Source organism: Lipomyces chichibuensis (assembly GCF_038497645.1).
Source record: "Lipomyces chichibuensis strain CBS 12929 unplaced genomic scaffold V1513scaffold_2, whole genome shotgun sequence".
Classification (NCBI taxonomy): domain Eukaryota; kingdom Fungi; phylum Ascomycota; class Lipomycetes; order Lipomycetales; family Lipomycetaceae; genus Lipomyces; species Lipomyces chichibuensis.
The window spans coordinates 218833-243335 of NW_027117454.1; the positions used below are offsets into that span (position 1 = coordinate 218833).

Sequence of the window (24503 nt, forward strand, 5' to 3'; positions counted from 1 at the left end):
GTGCTGTGGAGCAAGGAGCTCCAATTTTATCCAGCTAAAGAATAATTCGAATCTATCTTCCTAGATTCAAACTGTTTACTTCTTAATGTCTGCTAGGATGATACACTATTGTTATTGCCAAGCGCGCCACGTCCTGTCAAATTGACAATAACAGAAGTTCTCCTTGACATCGGGACTAGTCATGCTAGCCAGCAAGCAGGCTACTGGTTGAACTTTTTTGCCTATCTCCTGAGACAAACAAGGCCGATCGCCCGATGATAGTCATTGCAATCGCTTTTCAATATTTATATACTAGTCGGTAAATTGTGATTGTAAATGTCAAAACTTTATGTGGGTAAATTATCCTCAACATGGTAGCACGTCATATCCAAACGCTAACGTAAACTTCGAAATATGCATTAACCACCCCTGCGTCATTATGCTGTAAATCCATTAAACAATGTCATCACCAGGCAAGGCATCATAATCCTCATCCGCGTTATGTAGTCTCTGATGAGTTGATGCACCGCTCTTGATACTGCCCGCAGTCACATCCCATAGTCTATAGTAGTCAACATTTAAACCTCCAATCCTTGCCTGCCCTCCTTGCCCCGTCAAATCCATCAATGGCTGCTTGAACACCGAGTCCTCTACTCCCCAGAAGTCTTTGCAATTACTAATGCACCCATTATCAAACGGATTATAGTGGGTCTCCACCGCCGGCCTCCGACGTCGCCGATGTTCGTCTCTCGCCGACGCAGAAAACCATGACAATCCTGAACTTCCTGAGAATAAATCATGAACAAGATTTATAAATTGCGTAATGCCCAGTAGCTTACAACAGGCTGCGTATGTGTTCCGCTGACGATGTACATGACTATGTGAGAACGCACCAGGTTTATCGGGAGCATACGGATCTGCCATACTAGATGGGACTGGCTCCTCATCTCCATTACCACCCATCCATCCGTATGTGTGTAGATTGTAGGCTTCATTTGTGGTGATGGAGCGTGAAACTTGATACAACTGAACAACTGTCAGGAATGACACCCACGTTAGTTGCATGCAGGACCATATAGCTAGATAGACGGTAAAGGCATCATGTTGTAATCGTGCACACAAGACGTCATTAAGAATTAAGCAACCTTTGGCTTCGTCAAGGTCAGCATCTGCAGTATCTACAGATTGTCATTAGCAAATGCTTGGGTTGGACGCACTGACTGACACTCACATTCATACACCAAATACAAGAACATCGGTATTCCGAATTCTAGTAGGAACACATATACTAAAAATGCTCTGTGATTACGAACAGCGACACAATTACTGATCCAAGGGCAATGACTGAGACTATTAGCATCCCAATCACTCTACAACATGAAACTAACTTACTGGTCAAGCCTCGCAACGCATCTTTCGCAAAATTTGCAGTGCTTGCTTCGCAAAGGTCGTCTAGTGAAACAAAATATGCAGAAATGACGAGAATCATATTCGCCAACAGCCAGTAGATCTTCAATTACTTGCCGCTGTTCCGAAACACCTGAAGGCTTCGGAATATATCCAGGATCCATTAGCATACTTTTAACAAAAAAGAACATGGCAGATCCAAATGTCAAAAAGAACGCCAGGTTCAGAAGAGGAGCTTTGTCATATGTCCCTGGAAGAACTTTAAACAGCCAAGTAACTGCGACCCAAAATGCAGATGCAGAAAAGATTCCCGCCAGATAAGGCTAATACGGTGAGATTAACATAAACTTTTGACAGATTTTCAAGTTGTGAGCACATACCGTCTTGTAAATATTGTGAGCTGCACCTGGCCGAGACACGTCAAGGACTTTCAAAAGTATCTGATGTGAGCTCCATATGGTGATGATGGTAAACGCAATAGCGACCACGACGTTGATATAGACCAGAATTTGAAAACAGAGCCATAACACAAAAAATGGCCAAAAGAATGCTATCCGATTCACAACAGTCTGCCGAGTGTTATCAGTCTGAAAATATTAGCTGGTCCGATAATGCTTACCTGACTGAAGCGCTTCGGCACTATCACACCATCTGCGTCGCGACCAGCCTTCTTTAAAGCATGCATCCATACTGGGTAGCACATCATCTCACGAGCAATAATTGCTGGTGTCTTTCCATCGTTTGTTTCTGCTTTCACGTCTGATCCCTCTTCAATCAACCGCTTCATCGATGACATATTACCTCTAACTACCGCCCAGTGAAGTGGTGTGAACCCTGTCGTGTCTTTTATTTTGACATCAGCGCCCCATCTAAGTAGTATATCCACACTCAAGGCATCTCCCTGATAGGCTGCCCAATGTAGTGCAGTCCGGCCCTGAGGGTCAACATAGTCGACAGGCAATCCCTGATGCAGAAAGTAAACGATGAGCATAATATTTGACGAGTGTATAGCTATATGTAGAGCGTTAAATCCTTGTGCGTCCGTTCTCAACGGATCAGCTCCTCGTTGTATCAGCAGGTTCACAACATTAGTTAATCCCACCCTGCATGCCCAATGCAGCGGGGTTGCCATTAACTCTCCACCTTTACGATCAACCTCTGCGCCATGATCCAATAGGTAGGTCACAGTCTCGACTCCGTTATTTATTGCCGCCCAATGTAATGCCGTGGCACCATCTGCGGACGTATCCTGCACACTGAATTGACCACCGGCAATCAAATTTTGAACCACTTCGACTTGGTTTCGCTGCGCAGCGGTCATCAATTCCGATTGAGGCTCCCCTTATACTTCAACGTTAGCGTCGCACAATACACTAGATTAACACCGATAATAATCCTAAATGCTAACCTGGAGGAGAACTTTGTTGTTGCAGATTCTCGGCACCACTGCCAGAAGCGGCCGCTCCCACTGATCTTGCATCCGAACCGCGTCGAGGTGACACATTCTGCAGCTCCGTAGTCGGCTGCAGCGTATCAGGGTCTGGAAGCGTAGCCATATTCCAGACTCTAAGATGACTGCACCTAGACGCCTATTGAGGTATACCGTATATATCTCTTCTAAAGAGTAAGATCGGGTGATTATAATTATATGTGGGCGGTGCACGTTAACAGGCTTGTTCTACGAAAACTTAAATATCAGGGTTCCAAGTCGAGAGGTTTCGTCATCACGCATGCGGGCGGACGTTATCCCGTAAGTTATACGAATTACGGTCTAACTCCCCGACAGACATACAACACAAAATACGAGATGTTATGTATTACTGCGACTAGAGCTTTGGATTACCTACTGTGGATAAGCACGGATCGCTAGGGCATCTCCAGCACGAGTATTTAACATATCTCGGATACCAAAATCTGGTCACTGAAATATTGAGTCTCAACTAATGGAACTCATCTATAGCGTCTGAGATGGCGATTGCTTAATGAATCAATAAAGGATCAAGGAGAATCCGTTCAGTCCAAAAGCTTCTCCAGTTGAAATATTGAATTATTGTGGTAATTTATAAGTACTCTGGTTCAAATATACTGCCTGTTACTGATTAAAGCATTTAATCGCCGGAGTGGCCAATAGTTGGACCAATTCAGTTCTTTATAAGGATCTCAATTCAAATAAGATGGCGGCGTTTTGTGTTGGGTCACATTCGACACATCTAATGGAAACTTCCAAATACATTTTTGAAGCTAACTTCTGTGCCAAAGTGTGACAACGGGGAAACTCATTCCCGATATCTGACCATGAAATCCTTGTTTCACACTGATCAGTTGTAGTAATCGCCATAGTTGTAGTTACAGTTGCAATGTAAATATATTGTGGTGCAATAGGTTGAAGATGTAAGAATCTTCAGCTTGCTGTCAGTCGTCCTCAGTTTTCAATATTCGGACCGTGCAGATGCTGCCAATGCGTATGCCTACTTCAGAGTCAATTCCATCCCAGTATGAGTCTAATTCATGCGTAACCCATAGGCAATGGCATATACAAATAAAACCTATCACTTTAAATTAAATGCGTGATCCAACCGATGTCAAAATCATAGTATTCGCCATCAGAATAGTTGCTTGCGCATTTAGCGTGGTAGCGAGACGAGTTATATGACAAAAGCCGTAATTGCACAAAGGTAAGCGACTTGTACTGCGGCCCTAGAGCCAAATTAACGTTGGGGCGGTTAGGTTTGTCAGTTCTCATCAAACTAGTGTGTTTTACATTCGTTATTTGCACACATTTCCTTTCCGGGTTATACCGGTTAAGGAGTCTTAGGAGTAGTGCGCGGAAGCTGTACTTGAGAGGAATTTGATTTGCACGAGTTAATATCTAATATTCGGCGACTTCTCAATCATGTCGTCTTCCGGGATTAGCCGACCTGTTTGTCGGTTCGCGCGTCAGTCGCTGAAGAGCTCGGCAATTCGCTATTTCGCAACTTCCGGTATAGCTACCGATTCTGTTTCGTCTGAGTCGAAGTCATCTGGGGCTTCTTCAAGGCGGAGGGGCACACGTTTCACTGATGTTTTGAACGCTGGCCCATCATTCGACGAGTTCCTGCAAGCCGGGCTCAGCAAGCAAGAAGCTATAGAAAATAATGAAGGCAGTACACCAAAAAGAGAGATTGTGAGATTACCATCGTGGCTCAAAACGGATATTCCTAAGGGTGCAAATTTTAGCAAGATCAAAGAAGACCTACGGGGTTTGAACTTGCACACTGGTAAGCTTGTCTGATCACCCGCCCAGTCTTACAACCCACTAACTATTGACACAGTTTGCGAGGAAGCACGCTGCCCAAATATTGGTGAATGCTGGGGAGGAGGCGAAAAGTCGGCAGCAACTGCTACGGTAATGCTCATGGGCGACACGTGCACCAGAGGATGTCGGTTTTGTAGTGTTAAAACTAGTCGAACACCACCACCTCTTGATCCTCACGAGCCTGAGAATACTGCTGCAGCTATTGCACAATGGGGTCTCGGTTATGTTGTATTGACAACGGTCGACCGCGACGACTTACCGGATGGTGGCGCACATCATTTCGCGGAAACGATTGTCAAGATCAAGCAGAAGGCACCTCATATTCTTGTTGAGGCACTTACAGGTGATTTTCAAGGAGATTTGGCAATGGTGGAGTTGTTGGCACGATCGGGACTAGATGTTTATGCTCATAACATTGAGACTGTCGAGGACCTTACAATGTATGTACGTGATCGCCGGGCTACCTTTCGGCAAAGTCTGAGCGTTTTGGAGGCTGCGAAAAATGCCAAGGAGGGTCTCATTACTAAGTCGAGCATCATGTTGGGTTTGGGCGAGACTGAAGCGCAAGTGGAAGATGCTCTGCGTGAGCTGCGGAAGGTTAATGTGGACGTTGTTACATTCGGACAGTACATGCGGGTATGTGGGAGAGACTGCGGTTTGAGGGCGTAGTTACTGACTTTTTGTAGCCGACGAAACGACATATGAAGGTCACAGAATATATAACTCCGGAAGCATTTGAGAGATGGAGGTTGCGTGCTCTAGAGATGGGTTTCATATATTGTGCGAGCGGGCCTTTGGTTCGATCGTCTTACAAGGCCGGCGAGGCGTTTATTGAGAATGTCCTGCGGAAGCGACAGAAGCCTGCAGATGCTACTCTGTTTCAAACAACCGGCTCCGTTATTGAGACACCGGTGATCTAAAATGTTGCTTTAAATCTTGTTTTTGAAGGAGTACGAGGCCTCTATATTGGTATCATTATGACTGAGTCGTTTGATGATCTCAGATTTTGCGAATGAAATCTATTAGATACTAAGAAAGGAGAATAATATAAGCTTAATCGCTAATGAGGCCGAGCGGAGACTATTGGAGAACCACAACAGTCTGTATAGCTTGCGATGATGTAATACTCGATCATTTCCCATCGGTTTCTGGATGTTGCAACTATATCCTCTGAAGCTTACTGAATCCTGGCCGGAAACTTCAGCATGTTTGGTATATATCTGTGTCTGAGCATCAGAGTCATATGATGAGCCGGGCAAGGCATTGCAGCGAAGAACGCAGCCAAAACTCTTGAACTATCTGGGAAATTCACGTCCGGAGATTTAAAAATTGATTTTACAATCACTATTGTTGCAGCTGCTCACCATAACAAGAATTGGCAGAGAGCCTAGTTCTATGAGATCCTCAGACCGAACTGCAACGGCTGGCTGAACGCAAGTTTTCATCTTCAAGTTGCCGTTCAGAAACATCTTAGCTGTTGTTCGAGAGGCGTTATTGAAAGGAAGTTTCTGAAGGGAAATGGCTCAAGCGCCGAAGTACATTGGCCATATGGATAAATAAACACCCGTTGAAGCCGCAACGGCGCTTGTAGCAAGGAGCGACTGTTCATCATAGACTCAATCTATTCTTGAAAGAGGATGACAAAATGACATTGTAATCTAATAACATTAATAGTAAGAGACTAAGAGTTGTAATAAAATAATTATAAGTTGATTCTAATTTGCTTGCTCAACGGGATTCGTGTAGTTGCTGTTCCTACACAAGGGTCCTCTTGCAGGGTTGTGACTGCAATGAACCCAATCCAATGACAGGAGAACCTTGATAATATCAGTACGACAGTACCCCTGGTGATTGAATGAGTTTATTCTTGAACCGGTCTCGCTAGGCTGGAACTAGCTTGTTTGCTGTAGACGCAGTTAAAATGCAGTATCGCGCTTAGCTGAGTCGTGAGATCGGGACTGCAGCAGTGGCTCGCATATTAGAGCCATTGTGGCTATTATAATGACAGTACAATTGCCACAATCATCGTAATCGACCTCGGCTTCCGTCTCCCCAACGGTTCAATTGCTGTATTGGGCTTAATAAGGCAAGATATTCCACTTCGATCGCCAGCGCCACGGCGCAAATGGCGTTTGCACAGCATTGTCATCACAGAACCAAGAACTGCAAAATCGTGGCTGCTACTTGTTTAGTAAGGAGTACATTCGGCTTCTTCAATCCCGCAAGTGCATAGGCGAAAATAGGAGACCTGGGACACCATCGCATAGATCTTTGAATCTAAATCCCAATTGGCTCAAAACCATAAAAAAGAAACAAGCATTTGTGCTTTAAACTCCACAGTAGTACCTACCATAAGGCATGGCAGCGAAACTCAATTCTGGCGTTTACAACTTTTTAGTTAAAGTTTCAAGATCATGAACCTTCGCTTCCTAGAGTAAAACTCAAACCAATGTCCTTCAAGGAGTGTGTTTGGATAACGCGACTTCACTTATTTTTAAAAAATTTAATATTTTCTTAGGGTGTGTTTGGATTCCCAATTATTTTACACAGTGGAAAATAATTGAGGTAATCCAAACGCGACGTCACTTATTATTAAAAAAAAGTAAGTTAGAAAATAATCAATCCAAACACTTATTAAGTTATTATTATAGTTCAATCTCTGCAAGAACCGGGGCTGATAATGCTGAGTTCGTTTGATCGTGAACGCTTTATTAAATGAAATACGCAGGATGTAGCATGCAGACCAGCTTTGCAGAATTATTGTTAATAAACTCGTAACCATGGTCTACGCATGTCCGCACACAAGAAGACAGGGAACGAAGAGTGCTGTATCCGTAATATCGAGTGGATAAAGTCTCCCGCCGAGGTTAAAACAATAACTATGAGACGTGGAAGCAACAAGCAGTCAGATACTGAATTAAGTCTTCGTGAATTGCATTGCAAGCGCAACGAGTTAAACATATGAGGGCACAAATTGTAAATCCTACAGCATAATAACTTGAAGCAGTTGAACTTGCTTACCCACGACGTTCTTGCAAAATAATCTTAAATTGTTCAATTATAGCTTGAGAGCTCGCAATTTGCGTCCGATACAATCCAACGTAGAGACGATATCGAATTGCGCGATAATTATGTAGTCCCAAAAGAAACGGTCGGTAGTTGCCCCTGAATCCAGGTATTGGTCACTATAATGTTACCCTAACCTATGAATGACTGGAGCCCTCGTGAACAAGATAATTGCTCATCAATTGGAAATTTCATATTACAGCAACCTCCCGCACTAAACGCCTATGGTAATTTCCATTCCGATGGGATTGGAATTTCGTGTCTCCTTGGGCTGTGGTGAGACGGGCCATGGGCAGCCCCTGGACGCATTGTTCGGGATTCGGTGCATGCGGCGTCGTGAGAGGGGAAAATAAGCCGCTTATCCCAAATCGATGAAGACGCCACTATCGCGATAATATATAGACCAGACTCATGATCGCCGCCCTTCTGATGCGCACATGTCGATGTGCAGACGGAGCGAAAATATGTCGCGTTTATCCGGGGGTCACACAAGTTGATTATCAGGCGCAGCTTTTTTTGCTGGCAACATGGGATGCTAACCGGATTAGGACTAGAGCCGACTGGATTGTCCACTGAACCGGCCCGTTATCGCAAATTGATAACCCAAAAACTAAAGTTACCGATTCGCCGCACACACAATGACCAGCAAAACTAGTGGCAAGCCACTAGACCAAAGAAGGGACCGAGAGTAAAAAAAGCCACGCTGCCTACCGTAGATTCTTCTGCTTAAACGGATTTTCCACCGCTTCAATATTTTGCAGACCTAGACCCGAGCGGTGGGTTATAGTGCACTGCTGCTAGATATTAGTACTTATACTGTCGATATCGAGTTTCCTCTCGCTAATTACGCCTCACTAGTGGACGACTTCGCTACTGAGCAACTTCAGTAAAGGTTTTAAAATGGCGGCGGAAACTTCCCCTGAAGGGAAAGACAAGCCCAAGGCAGTCAAATTCTTATTAAAGGTCTTCTGGTTTTTGGTCAGCGAATGGTTCGTTATAGGCATGGGTGTCTTCATTGCCTTGGCTTACAAGTTCCCTACGGTGGCGAAGAACTATGGTCATATTAGAGCCGATATTTCCATTCAGTATGGAGCTGTCGCTATTATTTTCTTGATCTCGGGCCTTAATATTCCACGGCAAAAACTGGTTACCCAAGCGGCTCATTGGCAGGCTCATATTGTTACCCAAGGTAATAACAGACGGCTAAGATTCTTTCTCTTGACTGTATCCACTAACGATCCCACTACCGTCTTGCAGTCATCTCGTTCTTAGTCACCCCAGCAATTGCGTTTGGCTTTGCTTCTGCAATTAGAGCGTCAAACAATCCAAATATAAACGAGTGGATTCTAGTTGGTATTATTATCACTGGTTGCACGCCAACTACCGTGTCCTCAAACGTCGTTATGACCCGCGAAGCAAGGGGCAACGAGTCTCTCTCGCTCATCGAAGTTTCGATCGGAAACATCATGGGCGCCTTCATCACACCCGCGTTGGTCCAAATGTTCCTTAGCAAGCACACTGGTTTCGCCTACGGTAACCCAACTAACAGTATAAGTCTTCAGAGCCTATACGCGCGAGTCATGAAGCAGCTTGGTATCGGCGTGTTCATTCCCCTTTTTGTCGGTCAGGTCATCCAGTTTGTGTTCCCTAACCAGACCAAGTGGGTTTTGACAAAATTCAAGCTTGCTAAAGTCGGATCATTCTGTCTTTTGCTCATTATCTGGTCGTCATTTTCAAACTCTTTCGCCAGTGGTGCGTTCGAGACAGTGTCGCACGCGTCAGTCATAATGGTCTGCTTCCTTAACGTTGGATTTTACCTTCTTTTCACCGCCATCTGCTTCCTTGCCGCTCGATTTCCCGGACTATCCGAGAAATATCATTTTTCCAGACCAGACACTGTGTCCATCATGCTGTGCGGAGCTGCCAAAACCGTCGCGCTGGGCGTGCCTCTCATCAATGCCCAGTACGGTTCTTCATCCGATGCGGTTGGCTACGCGTCCATCGCGCTAGTACTGTACCAAGGGGAGCAGATTCTAGTCGCGCAGGTCCTGGTGCCCATCTTCAGAGGGTGGATTGAGCGGGAAATCGAGGCGAAGAAACTGCAAGTGCAAGCGGATCTTGAAAAGAAGACCTTGCCAGAGGAGGATCTCTCTGTCGAAGCGCAGGCCGTGTCGGACGAGAAACAGCATGAGAGTACTAGTACGAGCGGCTACAGCTCAGACACTGGTGAGGCCAGCGTCGTTGCTGGGTCCGAGTCGACAGAGAAGAAATGATTGCGGTGTTAGCATTGATATGTTTGTTTGGTATTGTTTATGTCGGCAATTTTTTTTCAATTTCTTGTAGATAAATATAGAGATGCGATTCTCAGGGAATTTTAGATGCATTTTGTGTTGTACCTAGATTTTGGTATTTGGACATGTTTTGATCATGGATGTTGAGGTCTTATAAAGTGAATACTTGAGTCATCTAATACTATCGATTTATTCAATCCGGATCATTCCTTCTATTTCCAATTCATCGCTATCTCCAGCTTTCGTAAGGCCTGTCCTATATTTAATTCCAAGACTGGATGGCAATTAGCAATTAATAAATAAACACGAATTCTTGCAAACCGCTTACCGTTAAGCTTTGAGATCAGAGCCATCAGACCAGGATCAATGCTCTGTACAGTAATTCGCTCAAGAGCCTTGACATACTGCCCCTTGTACAAAAAGACATTAGACGGATCAGTTTGTCTCCGGCGTCCCAAAATACTTCCAAACCAACTACTTGTGCTGGCAGCGGACCTAGTACTGAAGGTACTCGCGATGCTGCTCGCCGTGCTGACATTCGTAGCAGTACGCGTCAGGTCCGGCAATGTCGGTTGGGATGTTATCGGCAGAGGTTGGTTTCTAGGTGTAATACTAGCACCACCAGCAATCGCCGCAACAGACTTGGTACTGCCGCCTCGGAAATTTGGCGATCCACTGCCCATGCTGGTCTGTCGGTATCTAGATGATGATGATATAATACTGGCGTTTCCAGTATCGGCGGGCGGATCTGTGGGCAGCAATGTGCGAACATCTGCGATCACCCCAGATTCTGAGATGATCAGATCAATGGCAATTGCGTCGGGTATGGCAGGAGTAAATGTGTTTGACTCGATTGTTGTGTAGGGGAATTGGAACGCCGGAGAAACATTGCGGATTGATATATGGGCATAACGGATGTTTGATAGCAATTTCCGCAGTTGCTGATCGTTGGTTAGTTTATTTCGAGCCATCGTGAAGTAAGTAAAATGCGTACCGAAAGGACGAGGGCAGGTTCGACAAAATCCATCTCCTTGATAACTCGCAAGCAAACGGTCAAGAAGTTCGCGCAATCAGCGAGTTGAGCAAGTGGTAGGACCTTACCCTCCGCAAGCGTAAAAGTGCACACTTGACCCTTGTTCAGACTTGATAATTTCAAATGTATGTCCTGAAGTGAATCAGCATTTCCTACTCCATGTCCTCGGACATTGATTAATACGCACGGCCTTGACAATATTCTGCCCAACTCGTAAAACAAATCCTTTCAATGCCTCGGACCTATTTGACGAAAGCACCAGTGTCGAGCCAGGCTGATCTGACCGAAGTAGTGCAAGACATCCCTCTAGGCCATCCTCCAGTGACCCTATCGTCGATGATAGGTCGTTCAATAGCCATGCGAGTTCAAGTATCTTGCACAGGCATTAGTCTTCAGGGTCTATAATTCATAGCACATTGGAACACTCACAGAAACTTTGTGCTCTTCGTTCAAGGCTGTTGATGAATCCTGAATTGGATAGACTGCCGTCGTCATTGTGGTTTGATCACTATTGGAATAGTTGTTAAGCGTATCGAGCTAACTGAGGCACTTAAATACGACCACTATAAGTGCATAGGGTCCTGCCCCGATCTATCGATTGCAATGGAATCTATTGAGCTAATATACGCTGTATTTACCGTGCAATCTAACTAATATAGATTTAGATTGCAGTCTGCGATTGTCGATATCCACGCCCGAGACATGAACCTAACCCATAATTACCCTACTTGGTACTCTGACCTCTTTTATAATCTATTGCTATTATTGCACCAGCCAAAAGTTAATATGCTATAATACTAGCCCAGTATGTCCTTTGTCTATCATATCAATATATCGATCGTAATCCTTATTTGTAAATCGATCTTGCTTCATCGTCTGCGAATGAAAAGAGATTGGCGACATAGCTATAGGGAGTTATTTAGCCCGAATACTTTGCTATAGACAATTCGCTATCGCTTTGGCATATAATTTTCCGCATTAGCAAAAATCATGCTAATTCCTTTATTCAATTCAATGAGGTTCGACTTTTGAAATGCTTCACGGCAATGTAGGTTTGCGAGTGGAACGATAATTTTGGATTTCAACTCCCAAGATTCCTGAGCCGACGTTGGGCAGGTAAGGAATCCCCTGATTCAAGAACAGTTCTCAGCGATCGCTACACGGAACATATTAACTTACATTTAGCTCACGAACAATGCGACCAAGAGTTCTCACTTATACATATATCTTGCCATCGGTTCGGTTGCTTAAACGGGACTATACATATAACGCTCCGACCTCCAATTATCCTGGCCATGTACCTACCAGCCTCTTCCAGAAGTTGTTCCTAGCCGCCGGATCAGGAATATACTCTTTCTTCGATCCCAAGCGTGCAGGTCTGTGCCAAAATGTTTATTAGCAAGCCCGTGCATGCTAACTGTTGTAGATTTGATTGCGACGCTGGGAGAGACTACTGCATTCCCGTTCCTGATGGAGCGACTTCGAGATAGAATGCTTTCCGATCCAACAGGTCGACGCATTTTACGCGACCGTCCGCGAATAACGTCGTCGTCTATCCATATCGACCGTCTACTGGACTACCCAGAGAATACAATCGGTCGCACGTATGCTGAGTGGTTAAAGCGGGAAGGCGTGTCCCCCGACACTCGCGCCCCGGTGAGCAGGAATCTCGAGTATCAGGATCTATATAGTCATAACTAACGCATTGGCGAGTTTTAGGTGCGATATATTGACGATGAGGAATGCGCATATGTTATGCAGAGGTATCGCGAATGCCATGATTTCTACCATGCAATTACAGGTCTTCCAATTATCATCGAAGGCGAGATAGCGCTCAAGATGTTTGAGTTCGCTAACACACTGATCCCGATGACCGGCATAGGCGCTGTCTTAGCACCTCTAAGATTAAAGCCGAAGCAGAGAGAACGTCTGCGGACTATTTACTTCCCATGGGCCATCAAGAATGGAGCATCAGCTAAGCCATTGATTAATGTGTACTGGGAAGAAATATTAGATCAGGACGTTCAAGACTTGCGCGACCAGTTGGGAATTGAGAAGCCACCAGATTTGAGAGAGCTGAGAAAGAAGAGGATAAGTCGTCTCTAAGTAATGTAATGGATTAGTCTAGTCATCTTGCCGAGTAATAGAGAGGTGAATAGTTGAATTGATGTATAGCGTCTGCACATGTAATATATTTTACATCGTTGGCTCATCGCTCATGCTAATATATACAAAAGATCGATGATTATATATCAAAGTCGTCGTCGGAGTCGACGCCGCCAAAGCGCCGCGTCTGATACTAACCATATCTGTCAGATGCTTTGCCGATTCACAGGCATTTTCTGGCCTATCCACTTACCACAATCTTGGTTTCATGCCCTCTGCTTTCCTGTTTTGATATCTGATCCAGAAGACTAATGAGTTCTTCCTCATCTACTCGGCTTCGAATTTGACCTGTTCTGGCCATTTGAATCAATAAGTCCTCAACGCTGAGAAATCGTTAGCTAAATGCCACTCATAAGCACTACGGTGATAATTACCTCTTAGCCTTTTGCTCTTTGACTATTCTGATTCTCGACAAGCGTTCTCTTGCTGCTGGTGTCAAGATTTGCGCGATCTGTATATTCGTTAGAATGTCGCTGATCGTTCCCGGCTCATATACGCTCCACAAAAATAAGCCGCAAGAGCTGCGACAAAACAGCAAATACCATCTCTGTTCTGGCGTCCTCTTCGCTAGCTCTGAATTCATTCAGACCACGGTTAGATTACTCTTCAGCATTAACAGTGCCCTGGAACTCACTGTCTGGCAGCTGAATCGCCTGCGCCACCCGGTCTTCCCCCGGTAGCTCCACCTCTAGGGACCTGCTGTCGTTGCAGCTCTGCCATCCTCGCTTGTCGAATAGCCTGAAGGTCAGCGTCGTCCATAGTTTACAGTCACGCGTGCAGCGGTTTAAGTAGGGACTACGACTGTGAAAGAAAGAAAGCTCATAGCAATCCACCGCCGCACAAACTTCAAACCCTTGCCGCAGGTGATTTGTTCGCCCCCCGGGTCCTATCTGGAAAGTCCCTACAACCAACGACCCCTTCATTAACCAACGCCATCCATTTTCCGACTCGAGATCCCTACTTCTGTAAACAGAACAGGGCGAACTTTTCTAACTCCTCGTCCTCGTCTGTTGCCAAAATTACGGTCACAATATTACCCCGCTCGCCGGAACGCACCGGCGGCGTATACAAGACTCTGCTTTCCCGGTTGACCCCGACTGCCACCAACACTGGCGCAACTCGGACAACCACGTCCATGATGGCGACCACGGCGCACGTCGCGACGAACATGGCTAATTCATCGGGGACGTCAATGCAAATGAGTGCCCAGGACGAGGTCGAGATCCTGTCGAACGAAGTCTCCGCACTTTCAACCAAGCTTATTTTAGCAGTCGAGAGACAGGCGGATTTGGAGGATGGGTTGGCGGCCACACGCCATGAACTCGAACAGGCGCAGGCACGTATACGGACATTAGAGTCTACGCAGAAGCATCATATAGAAATGATGGAGAAAGGGCTACTGGTCGAGCGGAAGGACGTTGAGCTCGAAACCTCGACGCTCATGAACAAGCTCATGCTGGAGTCCAAAGCGCGGATGAAGGCGGAAAGTGATCGGCGAAGTATAGAGCAGGAAGTCGAAGATCTTACGAGATCGCTGTTTGAGGAAGCCAACAAGATGGTGTCATCTGCACGGATGGAGGGTAGCAAATTGGAGCATAGAAATCGACAACTTGAGAATATAATACAAGAGAAGGACAACATTCTGGTCTCGCTACAAGAGCAACTGACGGCGCTTAAGCAGGTGCTCCAGGAATTCACCGACGAACAGGACCATGCAACTGAGAGCTCCGAGTCAGCATCACAGGTGGCGTCCTCGATATCGGCGTCCATGCACGACGACGAAGAAGAGTCGCAAACTACAGAAGAATCCAAGGACGTGTTGAGTGAAACGGAAAACCAGTAGTGCTTTTGAGAGGTCACATTTTTGTTATTTTGTTATAGGTAATCAGGCGTTTGAAAGTTTGCTTATTGGGCAAGCGTTGCTAGAGGAGTTGTATCTTTCACACTTGTAATATAGTTTATGGTGGATTATATAAAGAAGTATTTCTATTGAGATGGTGATGAGTCATTGGCGTATGGTTTTATGGCTTACCTTATCGGATATATCAGGATAAATGCAAGATAAGCCTCAAACACATGCCAAAGCGAAGGAACAAGGACACATAATGACTGTGACTTATTCCTGCTGACTCCAAGTAATATTGTACAAATGTTTAAATATCCCATGACGCCGGAGATCACTGAATGTTCCGAAGTTGCCGTTGCTAGGCAACCATTTTGTCAACAATGTTCATGAGAAGGTTATCCACGAATACTCACCTTCTGCTCTGCCGCAAGATTTAGCCGAGACAGAGAATATTCCAGCCGCTCCCTCTTCTGCTGCAATGTCCTCCACTTCCTTGCATTATCAGTATCAACAACCGAGTTCTCCGGATCCTGGGCTCGTGGCTGTCTTTGCAATCGCACTTCCTGAAGTTCAGCCTACCTGTAATTAGTATTCGCACCAAAAACACAATTACAACAGAAACTCACTTTAGCAATCAAATTCTTCTGCCGTCGCTCCAGTTTCGATATGGCGGCTTCAGCGCGTCGAAGAAGCTCGAAAATCTGTGGCTCGACTTCCCCAGCAAGAGATGCCTTTACAGAGTTGACCTCAGACTCTGGCACCACCTCGAATACCTGTTTATCAGTTTACCACTTAGCCAGAGGCTCGTTACTTGCTGTCATATATATCAGAACCTACACGTTGTGCTTTAAGCACGGTCTTTATTCGCGGCAAGTCATCAACTCCAGAACTAAGTAATGCGATCGAGGACCCTAACTGAGAGAACTAGCATGAATAGGTAGATCATCTTAGAAACTAAATATGGCCTTACCAAGTCCACACTCGCGTGCAGCGAGGACACACAGCCTTGTAAACTGTAATTGTAGCTCGAATTCATGAGGTTGGAATGCGAAAGGCAACTACGGTAGCCTAGTTTGTTTTGATCACGAATCTATCGGAGACGCGATTGTGTCACCGACATAGTCACGTGATTATGAATAAGGGCTTCTCTCGGTAATCACGGAGAAGAGTGAATAACGATTTCTGATGCTAATATCCGGTCCAAAACAAATGAATTACGTAAGATATTTTGATCTAATATACAATTATTGAGTAATATATAGCGTGTCCATACCACCTGTTGAGCACTTCAACCAGCCTTTATGCTGACAATTATGATATGAGTACATTGATCTAACGCTATCTTTACTTCTTCTTGCCGAGAGAAGACGCAATGTTCGTAGCCTCCTGGATAGCGCGAGCGATAGTACTTCGAATCTTGCCGTCCTCCATGACTAGTAGTCCGCCGATAGTACAGCCGCCGGGAGTCGAGACCGAGTTTCTAATTTGGGCCGGATGGCTTCCTTCGAGTACCATTCTCGCGGCGCCTTGCATTGCTATTCACCGGTCAGTTTGTGTACCCAGAACAGAAGAAAAGGACAATGAGCCAAAAATGACGTACTTTGTGCAGCCAGCTCCTGAGCAACAGTAAATGGCAAGCCCATCATTACCCCGCCATCAGTCATGGCTTCCAACATGACACATGCAAAGGCCGGACCACTGCCGCTAAGCGCGGTACACGCGTCAAGGTGCTTTTCATCTAGAAAGACGGCACGGCCAATTTGTGAGAAGATCCATTCCACGGCCGGACGGACTGACGGCGAGGGGATGATTTGAGCGAGGTCGACTGTCGAGCTCGAGGGTGACGGCGGTGTGGGAAAGGAGATGACAGTCATTCCCTGTCGGATCTATGTAGTAAAGTTAATATGATTCAACGGGCTCGTAATTAACGAAGAACGAACCCTGCATGGTGTGTTAGGCATAGCACGGATAACGAATGTGTCCGGTCCAACAAATTCCTGTATCTGCTTAATCGTCGTTCCAGCAAGCACACTAATCAGCAGCTTTCCCTTTAATGCTTCCTTCATTCCCTTGCTCGTCAAAATCTCCTCGCAGAGCTGCGGCTTGCATCCCAAGACCACGATATCCGACTGCGAAACTGCATTCAGATGACCGTGTAAAAAGACCTCAACTTTATTGCCACATATGCTCTTGATTCTGTCGGCGGATTCTTGTCTCGTCACGCACGCCAAGAAGCTGCCGGGTACAGGGACCGTGCTGGTAGTTGAGAAGGTCAAGAGGGAGTCCAGTACGCCGCTGAGGATAGCGGAGCCCATGGTTCCGCACGCGAGCATGCAGAGGGTGTAGTTGTCCTTGATTGATACTTCAGACATATTCCTGGCTGAAATTTCCGATTTGAATTGGTAACTGAAGGAACAATAGATCAATTGTCACCCGGACTGGAAGTGGTGAATTTGCGAATGCGCTTCAAGTCGACAATGCTACCGTGAATGACTCGTCTCGCAAATCTCGAGGTCTCGAGAAACTTGATTTTTAAGTTTGGCTACTGGCTGGGCTTTAGTTAGCGTCGACCGGCCTATAATGCGCATATGGCCAGCAACTGTGCTTGGCAACCGCATATACTTGAAAATAAATAATATCTATGAGATGTGCGATTGGACAATACTAAAAAACGGCACGGTAATGAATACCATGAGAATTGACGAGTTTGTGGTGCCCCTAATTAAGGTTTTCCCTTAGCAATGGTGGAAGTCTGTCAGTCGTGTTAGAGCAACGTTTGGGATCGCAGCACAGTAGTACACTTCCTACGCATCCTACTATCTTTCGAATAAGTAGTTATCACGACGATTAATATCACCATGCCGATACTAGCTGATGCGCATGAACCGGTCGATGCAGACGAGGGATGGTCATTGCCCGCCGAGGTCATTAGTTGTCTGAAATCCGCTCGTTTCGTATGTTGCTCCCCCACACGAATGATTGATGACGACCACTTGTATCTAACGCTTGGATTGTGATAGCTTCAACTTGGAACATCTTACAGAGACTATCCTCATGTCAGTCTGATGAATTACACTTACATTCCCAAAGGTGACGCTCTACCGTATGAGGAAGATGCTGTGATTGTCATGACGGCAGAACGGCAAACAAAGAAGTTCTTCAACATCACTGTCGTATGTACTGTTTCCGCAGATAGTATGACAAGAACAATACTAATTTATGACTTTAGAACTCAAGGGTCTCAATTCTCGTGCACGATTGGGTTTCGAAGCAAACCACGAACAATGCCCCACAGGGTCTTACCCAATTTCTGTTGTCAATGAACCAGGCAGAGCTTTCGAGTATCTCAGCGACATTAAATGGCCGCGCGCGGATCGTGGATGACGAAGAGGAGGAACGCTTTTTTAAGGAGAAGCACCTGGCATCGAATCCTGCTGACGCGCGGCTATTTATTGATGCAGAGAATGTCGCGGTTATTGTAGTGAAGGTGTCAAGCGCACGCATTGCAGACGGTGACAATAATATTGTGAAGTAAGTGAACTTTTTTCTCACCGGAGCGAGTGGCGAGGCTAATAGCCGCTTACAGCTGGAAGGACCCTGGTGCAGAGTCTACTCCGCAGCTGAACAATGCTGGACCGAATGGAGCATCACATACGAATGGCACATTATGAGCAAACGCATTGGCCAACATTTTGTATATATCATGTCTACAGTCGTTACGTAATCATTGTATAATATCTTATTAATTGCCATTAACTGCATTTAAATAAGTTTCATCCATTTCCATATCGTTATCCGCATCTTCGGCGTCGTCGTCGTCAGTATAGGACGGAGCCCGTGGCAAGACGCTTCGACTCCTGTTTTGTATTGAATTTTGTCGGACCTCCGCGAAAGTATGGCTGTTTATGGAGGCCCGGTTATCTTCAGTTCCGGTAAACTCGCTTCCCAGCCTACTACTATCTCGTGCCGTGTCGTAGCTGTCCTGATAACTTGTTGCCGTGCGCATACTGTCGTCGTAAGATTCTCGCGGTAGGACATCGTCGTCATCGTCATCGTCCTGATCGTCAGGCTCAACATCGACATCCTGTTGTTCACCGCCTTCTCTCGTGCTCTGCATAATTCGCAACTGATTCATAGCCATCGTGACAAATGATCTTATTTCATTTAATTCCATTGCGCCGACGTTATCCAGTTGCAAGTATGAGTCGTTCAAATTTTTCAAACCAGCACGTGCCTTTGCCTGTCGCACCTCTCGAATGTCACGTAATAAATTTCTAATAACATGCGGAGGACTAGAGAGGTCATCAGGCGCGCTTCCCAGAATTAGTTCGCCAACTTCTACCCACTCCCAAGGCAAATTCGCCGAAAATCGGGTCATGTTGGCCGCTTCGGCGTCGTAAGTGATTTTGAGGTTCTCTTCTGATAACCAGTCTGGCGGCACAATGTTACAGCGAGACTGTTTTTTTAATAGGACGGCGACCCATATTGGAACTTCTATTCGTCGCATTGGTCGCATCGATGGAATCGCGCCCTGTGGGTTTGTTAGTAACTTGCTGGATACACAGACTAAGGACGACCCACGCGTACCCCGATTAGTGCGATAGACTCCATTGCTTGCCGTGGAATAATTGTGACAAAGCTGTTTTCTGCTAAAAATGATATTTCTGACGGTATGAACGTGCCAACTTGCTTTGGTGGTAGTGCCATTGATGATTTGATTTAATCTGCTGTAGATTGTTGTAGATCTTAGAACTCAGGAGGGCACGACGCGTCTCGACTCGACTTAATGGGCGGGATTGAAAAGGGTATGGTAATTATTGACATGCAACTACAAGACGCGACTTCCGTGAGATCTGTGTTTGCAGTGGGCTTTGTACCTGCCTAAAGTTTCTTTTGGATTATATTCAGTGGCTATGATAACAAATACAATCTACTTAGTTTGTACTATGTCGCTGTGCCGGACAACTGACAATCAGCACTTGCCAGGTTTGTGTAAATATTTATTATTTTCTATTTGTACTCGAGATCTGATAGTGCTCACAACCCAAGTGCTATCAGAAAAAGTCACGAATTACCGATACGTAGTTATGCAATTGTTATTTACGAAATAATGCGAACATCATAATATACAGCATCAACGATGCATGATTTAATTTATCTGAATTAATTGAATCTAATTATCCTCTTGGAGGTCCGCAGAATATGTTTGACGGACGAATTGCTAGTTCCATAGTGTGCCAGCGCGATTACGAGTCGTTCTTACATCATAACTATTTCGTGGCCGGGGGCTCAGCCGTCCCGCGCCTAATTTATGTCCCCGCCAGCCGTCGGGCCCGTCTATCGTCTTGCGGGCCTGCGCAAAACTGTGTCTATATAATCTCAACTCTGAGAATCAGGAAAATCATAAAGTACTCAGATGCCTGAATTATTATACTCGTTACATGCTCCAATCTCATTCTTGCCATCCCGCGTATTCCACAAGCAATAAAGGGTAATACCAACGTTAGTGTAAGGCTCCGGGTCGCCTCATCGTCTTCGCGGGTCCGCTGTACCAGATTCTTTCGAGCCACTATGTCCCCAATGCTCCCCCACCCCCTCTAAATAACTATCTAGTCACTTTAGTCCGAGAGTAACTTGCCAGCCAGCACCATCTCGAACCTTTCCTGCTTCTAAAGTCAGAGCTGATCACGGAAGCAGCAGCTTCCCGCCTACTTCCGCGGACTCTACAATGGCCGCCGAGGGTACTCTGGGCGTACTTACCGGCCAGCAGGAGCACTATCTCAAGAAAGAACTTATAAGCCTTCAGCTCGAGCGCGAAATCGCCAGTCTCGGCATACCTGATGCGCTACGACGGTTCGGTGCGCCGTTTCGCGCTGATGACACTAATGGTTCGTCTTCATCTAACACCAAGAACGGACGACTGGGTTTCTTTAAAGGTAGAAATGGCGCAACCTTAGTGTCAGGCAGCAATGTAAACGAGGTCAACCCTGGAGACTCTGATTTCCCAATTCTCCGCCATGTGTTTGTTAACCATATCCGCAATTTTCCATTCTTGGATCAAACAAAGGAGACTGAGTTTTGGCAACACACGGTGCAGACTTTCTGGGAGAGTTTTTCAACAAAGCGGATAAGCACGACCGATGACCGTACAGAGGAGACAAAGCGCAAAAGACTCGCATTTCGGATCCAGAAGCTAATAGAGATCATGATGTCTTCTGGCATCCGTACGGCGTCCGGTTTAGAGAAGGGTGTGCATGTTGACGATACCGACCTGGGGACAACCACTACCGGGCTAACTGATGATATAAAGAGTTCGACTACTGCTGGCGTGGACACAACCGATAAGGATAAATTCATGATTGCTAACGCAGTCGATGGGTATCTCATCAATGGCCTTGATATCAATGTCGTCGGTGTTAGAGTTGTGCTTGAGAAAAAGCATGTTCGAAGTCAATCACATTTGGTGGGTACAAAAGATGCCATTGATATGAGATGTAGCTAATGACATCTAGGAGTTCTTAATCCGGACAAGACAGGAGAACCAGAAAGATGATGTCTATGTGTCCCGTCGGTATTCCGACTTTCGGAATTTACACCAAGAGCTGCTACACGCCTTCCCTGAAAAAAGCCTTCCGCGAGTACCAATGAAGAACAAGAATTTTACGGTGGTCACTGATGACCACGTCTCTCATTCTGCACCACCCTCGGCCGCGCTATCAACCATCGGCATCGACGATCCCGACATCAGTCCGCGTAGTTCAATCTCACATGTTGCCTCGGAAATCTCGACTTCGTCTGGTAGATCAGCGGCATCGACGTCACCAGTTCCAAGTCCAAGTCCAGGTCCAGGTCCCGCGTCATCCGTCTCGAAAACTTCCTCATCCAAGTGGTCACTCACCAGACGTAAATCCTCGTCATTCTCATCATCACCCGCATCGTCCACAACACTTCATGCCAACCTCGAGAATCCCAGTATAAAGAAAGACCCATTCAAGGTCAATGAAACCGGTACAGTCAAGCTACCTGGTGAACTCCAGCGTCTTTCACTTCGCGCTTTCCTGCGGTCTCTTGTCGCGATCGCGTCGGTAGCCCAATCCGAGATTTTCCGAAAATTCTTGACCGATCGTTCATTTCGTCTTTCTGATATCACGCCTGCCGAAATAGCGGACATTCGCCTCCGCCAAGATGCTGATGCAATGCGGCTTGAAGAACAATTCGAATTCTTCCAAATTGCCACACAGCGAGCGCGCGAATTAGACAACTACATGGCTGAATTTAAGAAGAACTTAATCCAGCGTGACGGCCTCTCCAATTTCTTCAAAGAAATCCGAGAAAAAGACAAACTCGCAGATCTTGCACCGCAGTACCAAAAGTTTGTCGAGTGGGCGCGGATTGAGATAGCGGCGACGATCTACCATCTATTTATCGGTCAGGATAATGCATCCGAGCTTCTAGCCCAGATGAGGCGGATACATAGGATGATGCCATATGCCCTGCTTAAAAACGTGATTCGCTTCTCGAACCCTGTTTCGATGATGAAAGCCATGCTGGATCTCTTTTTGGCGCAACCGTTTGGCCAGAAATCTCTTCTACAGCGGATTCTGTACATAGCATTGTACGAGGATGTCAAGGTCCAGGAGCGAGCAATTCAGGTAGTCCGGAAAAGGATCGAGAACGACGAACTCTGCGACCGTATCCAGAAATACGTCAATGCGGAGCAAGACATACGGGATCAGATCAACTGGGAAGCTGAGGACGAGGAAATCGATATTATTGTCGCCATTGTCAAAACAGATGAGATTGACCTACCGGTTGATCCTAGAATTGTTGGCGACGTCATTAATTCTTGGATCGCGTGGAATATCGCTGTTGAGGATGTGACTGTCGAGATTGACGACAACACGCGATTTTTCTCGAACTTGAAGACATTGCTCAAGCTAATGATTCGCAAGCGGGATAAGGATATGGTTTTATCCCTCTCAGGAGAGGTATGGGTTCACAATTTGAGTGGCTCTCGAGAAGTGCTAACTTTGTTTAGCGCGTCACCGTCGAGTTGTTGAAGGATTTGTTCACTATGTTTTATCAGCCCTTAGTCCGCGTCTACAAATCCGCGAGCGTTCACAACTCGTAAGTCGCCATGTGACTTGCTAGTAACTATGCTAAACAAATCTAGTGTATCCGACGTGGCAGCTTTCGTTGACGATCTCATCAAAACCGTCGACGAATGCGAAGATGGCGTTAACCTAGACGCGAACGCACTCGTCCAGAAATTCGTGGACCTCTGCGAACGCCATCAAGAGTCATTCTATCGATTTGTTCACGAAGTACATATCCATGACAACGGCCTCTTCACGAAACTCATGCTGTGGATCGAGGAAATTTTGCGATTTTTGAGAGACGGCCCCAAATCGACTATAGACATGAATGAGCTATTTATCGACGCTACAGCAGCTGAAGTGATTTCCCCTCACACTGACGAAAAAGTCAATGTGGACAAGGACCGGTTGTTGAAGGAAATCGATTCAATGATCGAATGGAACCGTCAGCGGAAGGCATGGCGAGAGAAAAAACTCCGCGATAAACTCCGCGATGGTCAGCGCCGGGCAAACGGCGAGAACGTAGACGATGAGGAAATTGACGAGGACGACATCGACGAGACAGAGTGGAAGAAAACATTACCGCAGCTTCTCAGAGGTGGCGATTTCGGGTTGCACGATGAGGATTTGGAGGATTTCGCGATTGATCATTCAAGTTTGAGTGGTGATGAGAGTGAGGATGATGATGAAGAGTGGTTGGATTCGATTGAATATGAAAGGCGGGCGCGTGCGCGACGGAATAGGCGGGGGGGACGTAACGGGGAACCGGCCAAGCCTACTACGGTTGAGATTCCGAAGCTTGTAGGACCGTTTGTGGAGCGATTACGCGTCGTGTTGACATAGAGCATGCATTTATTTTGTTGCAATGCGTTTGAGTTACTTCTTGCTGTCTTGTATATTTTGTGTTATGCCCATTATTGGTGAGTTGGTGTTCTGGTTTGTTAGTGGGTTTAGATGCAAAGGCGTCATAATCTAGGTAAGTTATATTTGCATCCTTACATAACTGTTTATAATAACCAATTCGCGAAGTTCAGCAGGCCTTGAACTACTACTGACGTACTTTATGATCGAAGCCTAAAGATATTTCGTAACAAGCATGGAGTCTATCCCACATATGATGCTTACGTTAGGATTTTGAGGGAGTTATCTGTCTTCACAATACGCACGGTCGAGACACTTCTTGCCTGTGTCATTTAAATCATTATGGCAATGGCGATTCGATGGAGGACTTAGTATCTTGGGCTCGTGTTAGAATTGTCACGTAAAAGTTCCCCCCGCAAAGAGAACAATATGTCGGGCGCGTAGTCGCCTGAACTTGCCGTCG

The 24503-nt window shown here is 45.9% G+C and overlaps 12 protein-coding genes across 12 annotated transcripts; 6 read left to right on the forward strand and 6 right to left on the reverse strand.

The window, feature by feature from the left end:
- Positions 1 to 21: 21 nt before the first annotated feature.
- V1513DRAFT_482408 (uncharacterized protein) lies at positions 22 to 3050 on the reverse strand. Its single transcript, XM_066900389.1, has 6 exons — positions 2795 to 3050; positions 2006 to 2727; positions 1767 to 1955; positions 1372 to 1709; positions 1211 to 1323; positions 22 to 1157 (listed from the first exon to the last, which is right to left on the reverse strand). The coding sequence occupies exons 1-6, from the start codon at positions 2940 to 2942 to the stop codon at positions 433 to 435; spliced, it is 2235 nt and encodes a 744-aa protein (XP_066756122.1). The 5' UTR covers positions 2943 to 3050; the 3' UTR covers positions 22 to 432.
- Positions 3051 to 4279: 1229 nt separating this feature from the next.
- V1513DRAFT_422613 (uncharacterized protein) lies at positions 4280 to 5601 on the forward strand (the record flags this gene model as incomplete). Its single annotated transcript, XM_066895985.1, has 3 exons — positions 4280 to 4643; positions 4698 to 5317; positions 5368 to 5601. 3 exons carry the CDS (start codon positions 4280 to 4282, stop codon positions 5599 to 5601), a joined length of 1218 nt encoding a protein of 405 aa, XP_066756123.1.
- Positions 5602 to 8384: 2783 nt separating this feature from the next.
- V1513DRAFT_461801 (SBF-like CPA transporter family-domain-containing protein) lies at positions 8385 to 10240 on the forward strand. Its single transcript, XM_066899906.1, has 2 exons — positions 8385 to 8936; positions 9005 to 10240. The coding sequence occupies exons 1-2, from the start codon at positions 8648 to 8650 to the stop codon at positions 10018 to 10020; spliced, it is 1305 nt and encodes a 434-aa protein (XP_066756124.1). The 5' UTR covers positions 8385 to 8647; the 3' UTR covers positions 10021 to 10240.
- On the reverse strand, positions 10112 to 11743 carry V1513DRAFT_482411 (RAVE subunit 2/Rogdi). Its single transcript, XM_066900390.1, has 5 exons — positions 11501 to 11743; positions 11259 to 11444; positions 11033 to 11203; positions 10367 to 10979; positions 10112 to 10312 (listed from the first exon to the last, which is right to left on the reverse strand). The coding sequence occupies exons 1-5, from the start codon at positions 11564 to 11566 to the stop codon at positions 10251 to 10253; spliced, it is 1098 nt and encodes a 365-aa protein (XP_066756125.1). The 5' UTR covers positions 11567 to 11743; the 3' UTR covers positions 10112 to 10250.
- Positions 11744 to 11841: 98 nt separating this feature from the next.
- On the forward strand, positions 11842 to 13314 carry V1513DRAFT_436126 (ubiquinone biosynthesis protein Coq4). Its single transcript, XM_066896731.1, has 4 exons — positions 11842 to 12187; positions 12257 to 12447; positions 12498 to 12727; positions 12791 to 13314. The coding sequence occupies exons 2-4, from the start codon at positions 12267 to 12269 to the stop codon at positions 13175 to 13177; spliced, it is 798 nt and encodes a 265-aa protein (XP_066756126.1). The 5' UTR covers positions 11842 to 12187; positions 12257 to 12266; the 3' UTR covers positions 13178 to 13314.
- On the reverse strand, positions 13216 to 14080 carry V1513DRAFT_436131 (PDCD5-related protein). Its single transcript, XM_066896732.1, has 5 exons — positions 13872 to 14080; positions 13780 to 13810; positions 13612 to 13688; positions 13431 to 13560; positions 13216 to 13370 (listed from the first exon to the last, which is right to left on the reverse strand). Exons 1-5 carry the CDS (start codon positions 13994 to 13996, stop codon positions 13317 to 13319), a joined length of 417 nt encoding a protein of 138 aa, XP_066756127.1. The 5' UTR covers positions 13997 to 14080; the 3' UTR covers positions 13216 to 13316.
- Positions 14081 to 14138: 58 nt separating this feature from the next.
- On the forward strand, positions 14139 to 15232 carry V1513DRAFT_436135 (uncharacterized protein). The gene has a single exon (XM_066896733.1). The coding sequence runs from the start codon at positions 14373 to 14375 to the stop codon at positions 15078 to 15080; it is 708 nt and encodes a 235-aa protein (XP_066756128.1). The 5' UTR covers positions 14139 to 14372; the 3' UTR covers positions 15081 to 15232.
- Positions 15180 to 16145, reverse strand: V1513DRAFT_436137 (DASH complex subunit Spc19). Its single transcript, XM_066896734.1, has 5 exons — positions 16054 to 16145; positions 15921 to 15998; positions 15710 to 15856; positions 15497 to 15658; positions 15180 to 15441 (listed from the first exon to the last, which is right to left on the reverse strand). Exons 1-5 carry the CDS (start codon positions 16117 to 16119, stop codon positions 15415 to 15417), a joined length of 480 nt encoding a protein of 159 aa, XP_066756129.1. The 5' UTR covers positions 16120 to 16145; the 3' UTR covers positions 15180 to 15414.
- Positions 16146 to 16278: 133 nt separating this feature from the next.
- Positions 16279 to 17746, reverse strand: V1513DRAFT_436143 (pyrroline-5-carboxylate reductase dimerization-domain-containing protein). The gene is made up of 3 exons (XM_066896735.1): positions 17024 to 17746; positions 16684 to 16969; positions 16279 to 16618 (listed from the first exon to the last, which is right to left on the reverse strand). Exons 1-3 carry the CDS (start codon positions 17453 to 17455, stop codon positions 16428 to 16430), a joined length of 909 nt encoding a protein of 302 aa, XP_066756130.1. The 5' UTR covers positions 17456 to 17746; the 3' UTR covers positions 16279 to 16427.
- A 64-nt stretch (positions 17747 to 17810) lies between these two features.
- V1513DRAFT_408501 (uncharacterized protein) lies at positions 17811 to 18859 on the forward strand. The gene is made up of 4 exons (XM_066895674.1): positions 17811 to 18037; positions 18104 to 18256; positions 18313 to 18614; positions 18670 to 18859. Exons 1-4 carry the CDS (start codon positions 17942 to 17944, stop codon positions 18752 to 18754), a joined length of 636 nt encoding a protein of 211 aa, XP_066756131.1. The 5' UTR covers positions 17811 to 17941; the 3' UTR covers positions 18755 to 18859.
- V1513DRAFT_408505 (uncharacterized protein) lies at positions 18766 to 19851 on the reverse strand. The gene is made up of 2 exons (XM_066895675.1): positions 19671 to 19851; positions 18766 to 19614 (listed from the first exon to the last, which is right to left on the reverse strand). The coding sequence occupies exons 1-2, from the start codon at positions 19788 to 19790 to the stop codon at positions 18826 to 18828; spliced, it is 909 nt and encodes a 302-aa protein (XP_066756132.1). The 5' UTR covers positions 19791 to 19851; the 3' UTR covers positions 18766 to 18825.
- An 808-nt stretch (positions 19852 to 20659) lies between these two features.
- On the forward strand, positions 20660 to 24368 carry V1513DRAFT_97151 (uncharacterized protein). The gene is made up of 5 exons (XM_066900646.1): positions 20660 to 21546; positions 21599 to 23071; positions 23122 to 23210; positions 23257 to 24155; positions 24209 to 24368. The coding sequence occupies exons 1-4, from the start codon at positions 20812 to 20814 to the stop codon at positions 24020 to 24022; spliced, it is 3063 nt and encodes a 1020-aa protein (XP_066756133.1). The 5' UTR covers positions 20660 to 20811; the 3' UTR covers positions 24023 to 24155; positions 24209 to 24368.
- Positions 24369 to 24503: the final 135 nt, after the last annotated feature.

What these genes read in the sequence shown, in the direction of transcription:
- V1513DRAFT_436143 (XM_066896735.1), bottom strand. Translation starts at nt 17,455, where the DNA reads ATGTCTGAAGTATCAATCAAGGACAACTACACCCTCTGCATGCTCGCG. An exon ending in TGCCTAACACACCATGCAGG is followed by an intron (nt 16,970 to 17,023) that starts GTTCGTTCTTCG and finishes TTTACTACATAG; the next exon opens with ATCCGACAGGGAATGACTGT. An exon ending in TCAGGAGCTGGCTGCACAAA is followed by an intron (nt 16,619 to 16,683) that starts GTACGTCATTTT and finishes ACCGGTGAATAG; the next exon opens with CAATGCAAGGCGCCGCGAGA.
- V1513DRAFT_408505 (XM_066895675.1), bottom strand. Translation starts at nt 19,790, where the DNA reads ATGGCACTACCACCAAAGCAAGTTGGCACGTTCATACCGTCAGAAATA. An exon ending in AGTCTATCGCACTAATCGGG is followed by an intron (nt 19,615 to 19,670) that starts GTACGCGTGGGT and finishes ACAAACCCACAG; the next exon opens with GGCGCGATTCCATCGATGCG.
- V1513DRAFT_436135 (XM_066896733.1), top strand. Translation starts at nt 14,373, where the DNA reads ATGATGGCGACCACGGCGCACGTCGCGACGAACATGGCTAATTCATCG.
- V1513DRAFT_436137 (XM_066896734.1), bottom strand. Translation starts at nt 16,119, where the DNA reads ATGAATTCGAGCTACAATTACAGTTTACAAGGCTGTGTGTCCTCGCTG. An exon ending in AGAAGAATTTGATTGCTAAA is followed by an intron (nt 15,659 to 15,709) that starts GTGAGTTTCTGT and finishes AATTACAGGTAG; the next exon opens with GCTGAACTTCAGGAAGTGCG. An exon ending in ATCTTGCGGCAGAGCAGAAG is followed by an intron (nt 15,442 to 15,496) that starts GTGAGTATTCGT and finishes ATGGTTGCCTAG; the next exon opens with CAACGGCAACTTCGGAACAT.
- V1513DRAFT_97151 (XM_066900646.1), top strand. Translation starts at nt 20,812, where the DNA reads ATGGCCGCCGAGGGTACTCTGGGCGTACTTACCGGCCAGCAGGAGCAC. An exon ending in TTCGAAGTCAATCACATTTG is followed by an intron (nt 21,547 to 21,598) that starts GTGGGTACAAAA and finishes GACATCTAGGAG; the next exon opens with TTCTTAATCCGGACAAGACA. An exon ending in TCCGCGAGCGTTCACAACTC is followed by an intron (nt 23,211 to 23,256) that starts GTAAGTCGCCAT and finishes AAACAAATCTAG; the next exon opens with TGTATCCGACGTGGCAGCTT.
- V1513DRAFT_482408 (XM_066900389.1), bottom strand. Translation starts at nt 2,942, where the DNA reads ATGGCTACGCTTCCAGACCCTGATACGCTGCAGCCGACTACGGAGCTG. An exon ending in ACAACAAAGTTCTCCTCCAG is followed by an intron (nt 2,728 to 2,794) that starts GTTAGCATTTAG and finishes TTGAAGTATAAG; the next exon opens with GGGAGCCTCAATCGGAATTG. An exon ending in TGCCGAAGCGCTTCAGTCAG is followed by an intron (nt 1,956 to 2,005) that starts GTAAGCATTATC and finishes AACACTCGGCAG; the next exon opens with ACTGTTGTGAATCGGATAGC.
- V1513DRAFT_482411 (XM_066900390.1), bottom strand. Translation starts at nt 11,566, where the DNA reads ATGACGACGGCAGTCTATCCAATTCAGGATTCATCAACAGCCTTGAAC. An exon ending in GGCAGAATATTGTCAAGGCC is followed by an intron (nt 11,204 to 11,258) that starts GTGCGTATTAAT and finishes GATTCACTTCAG; the next exon opens with GACATACATTTGAAATTATC. An exon ending in AACCTGCCCTCGTCCTTTCG is followed by an intron (nt 10,980 to 11,032) that starts GTACGCATTTTA and finishes ACCAACGATCAG; the next exon opens with CAACTGCGGAAATTGCTATC.
- V1513DRAFT_436126 (XM_066896731.1), top strand. Translation starts at nt 12,267, where the DNA reads ATGCGACCAAGAGTTCTCACTTATACATATATCTTGCCATCGGTTCGG. An exon ending in CTTCGATCCCAAGCGTGCAG is followed by an intron (nt 12,448 to 12,497) that starts GTCTGTGCCAAA and finishes TAACTGTTGTAG; the next exon opens with ATTTGATTGCGACGCTGGGA. An exon ending in CCCCCGACACTCGCGCCCCG is followed by an intron (nt 12,728 to 12,790) that starts GTGAGCAGGAAT and finishes GGCGAGTTTTAG; the next exon opens with GTGCGATATATTGACGATGA.
- V1513DRAFT_461801 (XM_066899906.1), top strand. Translation starts at nt 8,648, where the DNA reads ATGGCGGCGGAAACTTCCCCTGAAGGGAAAGACAAGCCCAAGGCAGTC. An exon ending in GGCTCATATTGTTACCCAAG is followed by an intron (nt 8,937 to 9,004) that starts GTAATAACAGAC and finishes ACCGTCTTGCAG; the next exon opens with TCATCTCGTTCTTAGTCACC.
- V1513DRAFT_408501 (XM_066895674.1), top strand. Translation starts at nt 17,942, where the DNA reads ATGCCGATACTAGCTGATGCGCATGAACCGGTCGATGCAGACGAGGGA. An exon ending in GTCTGAAATCCGCTCGTTTC is followed by an intron (nt 18,038 to 18,103) that starts GTATGTTGCTCC and finishes GGATTGTGATAG; the next exon opens with CTTCAACTTGGAACATCTTA. An exon ending in AGTTCTTCAACATCACTGTC is followed by an intron (nt 18,257 to 18,312) that starts GTATGTACTGTT and finishes TTATGACTTTAG; the next exon opens with AACTCAAGGGTCTCAATTCT.
- V1513DRAFT_436131 (XM_066896732.1), bottom strand. Translation starts at nt 13,996, where the DNA reads ATGGACGACGCTGACCTTCAGGCTATTCGACAAGCGAGGATGGCAGAG. An exon ending in GGCGATTCAGCTGCCAGACA is followed by an intron (nt 13,811 to 13,871) that starts GTGAGTTCCAGG and finishes GAATGAATTCAG; the next exon opens with AGCTAGCGAAGAGGACGCCA. An exon ending in GGCATGAAACCAAGATTGTG is followed by an intron (nt 13,371 to 13,430) that starts GTAAGTGGATAG and finishes AGATATGGTTAG; the next exon opens with TATCAGACGCGGCGCTTTGG.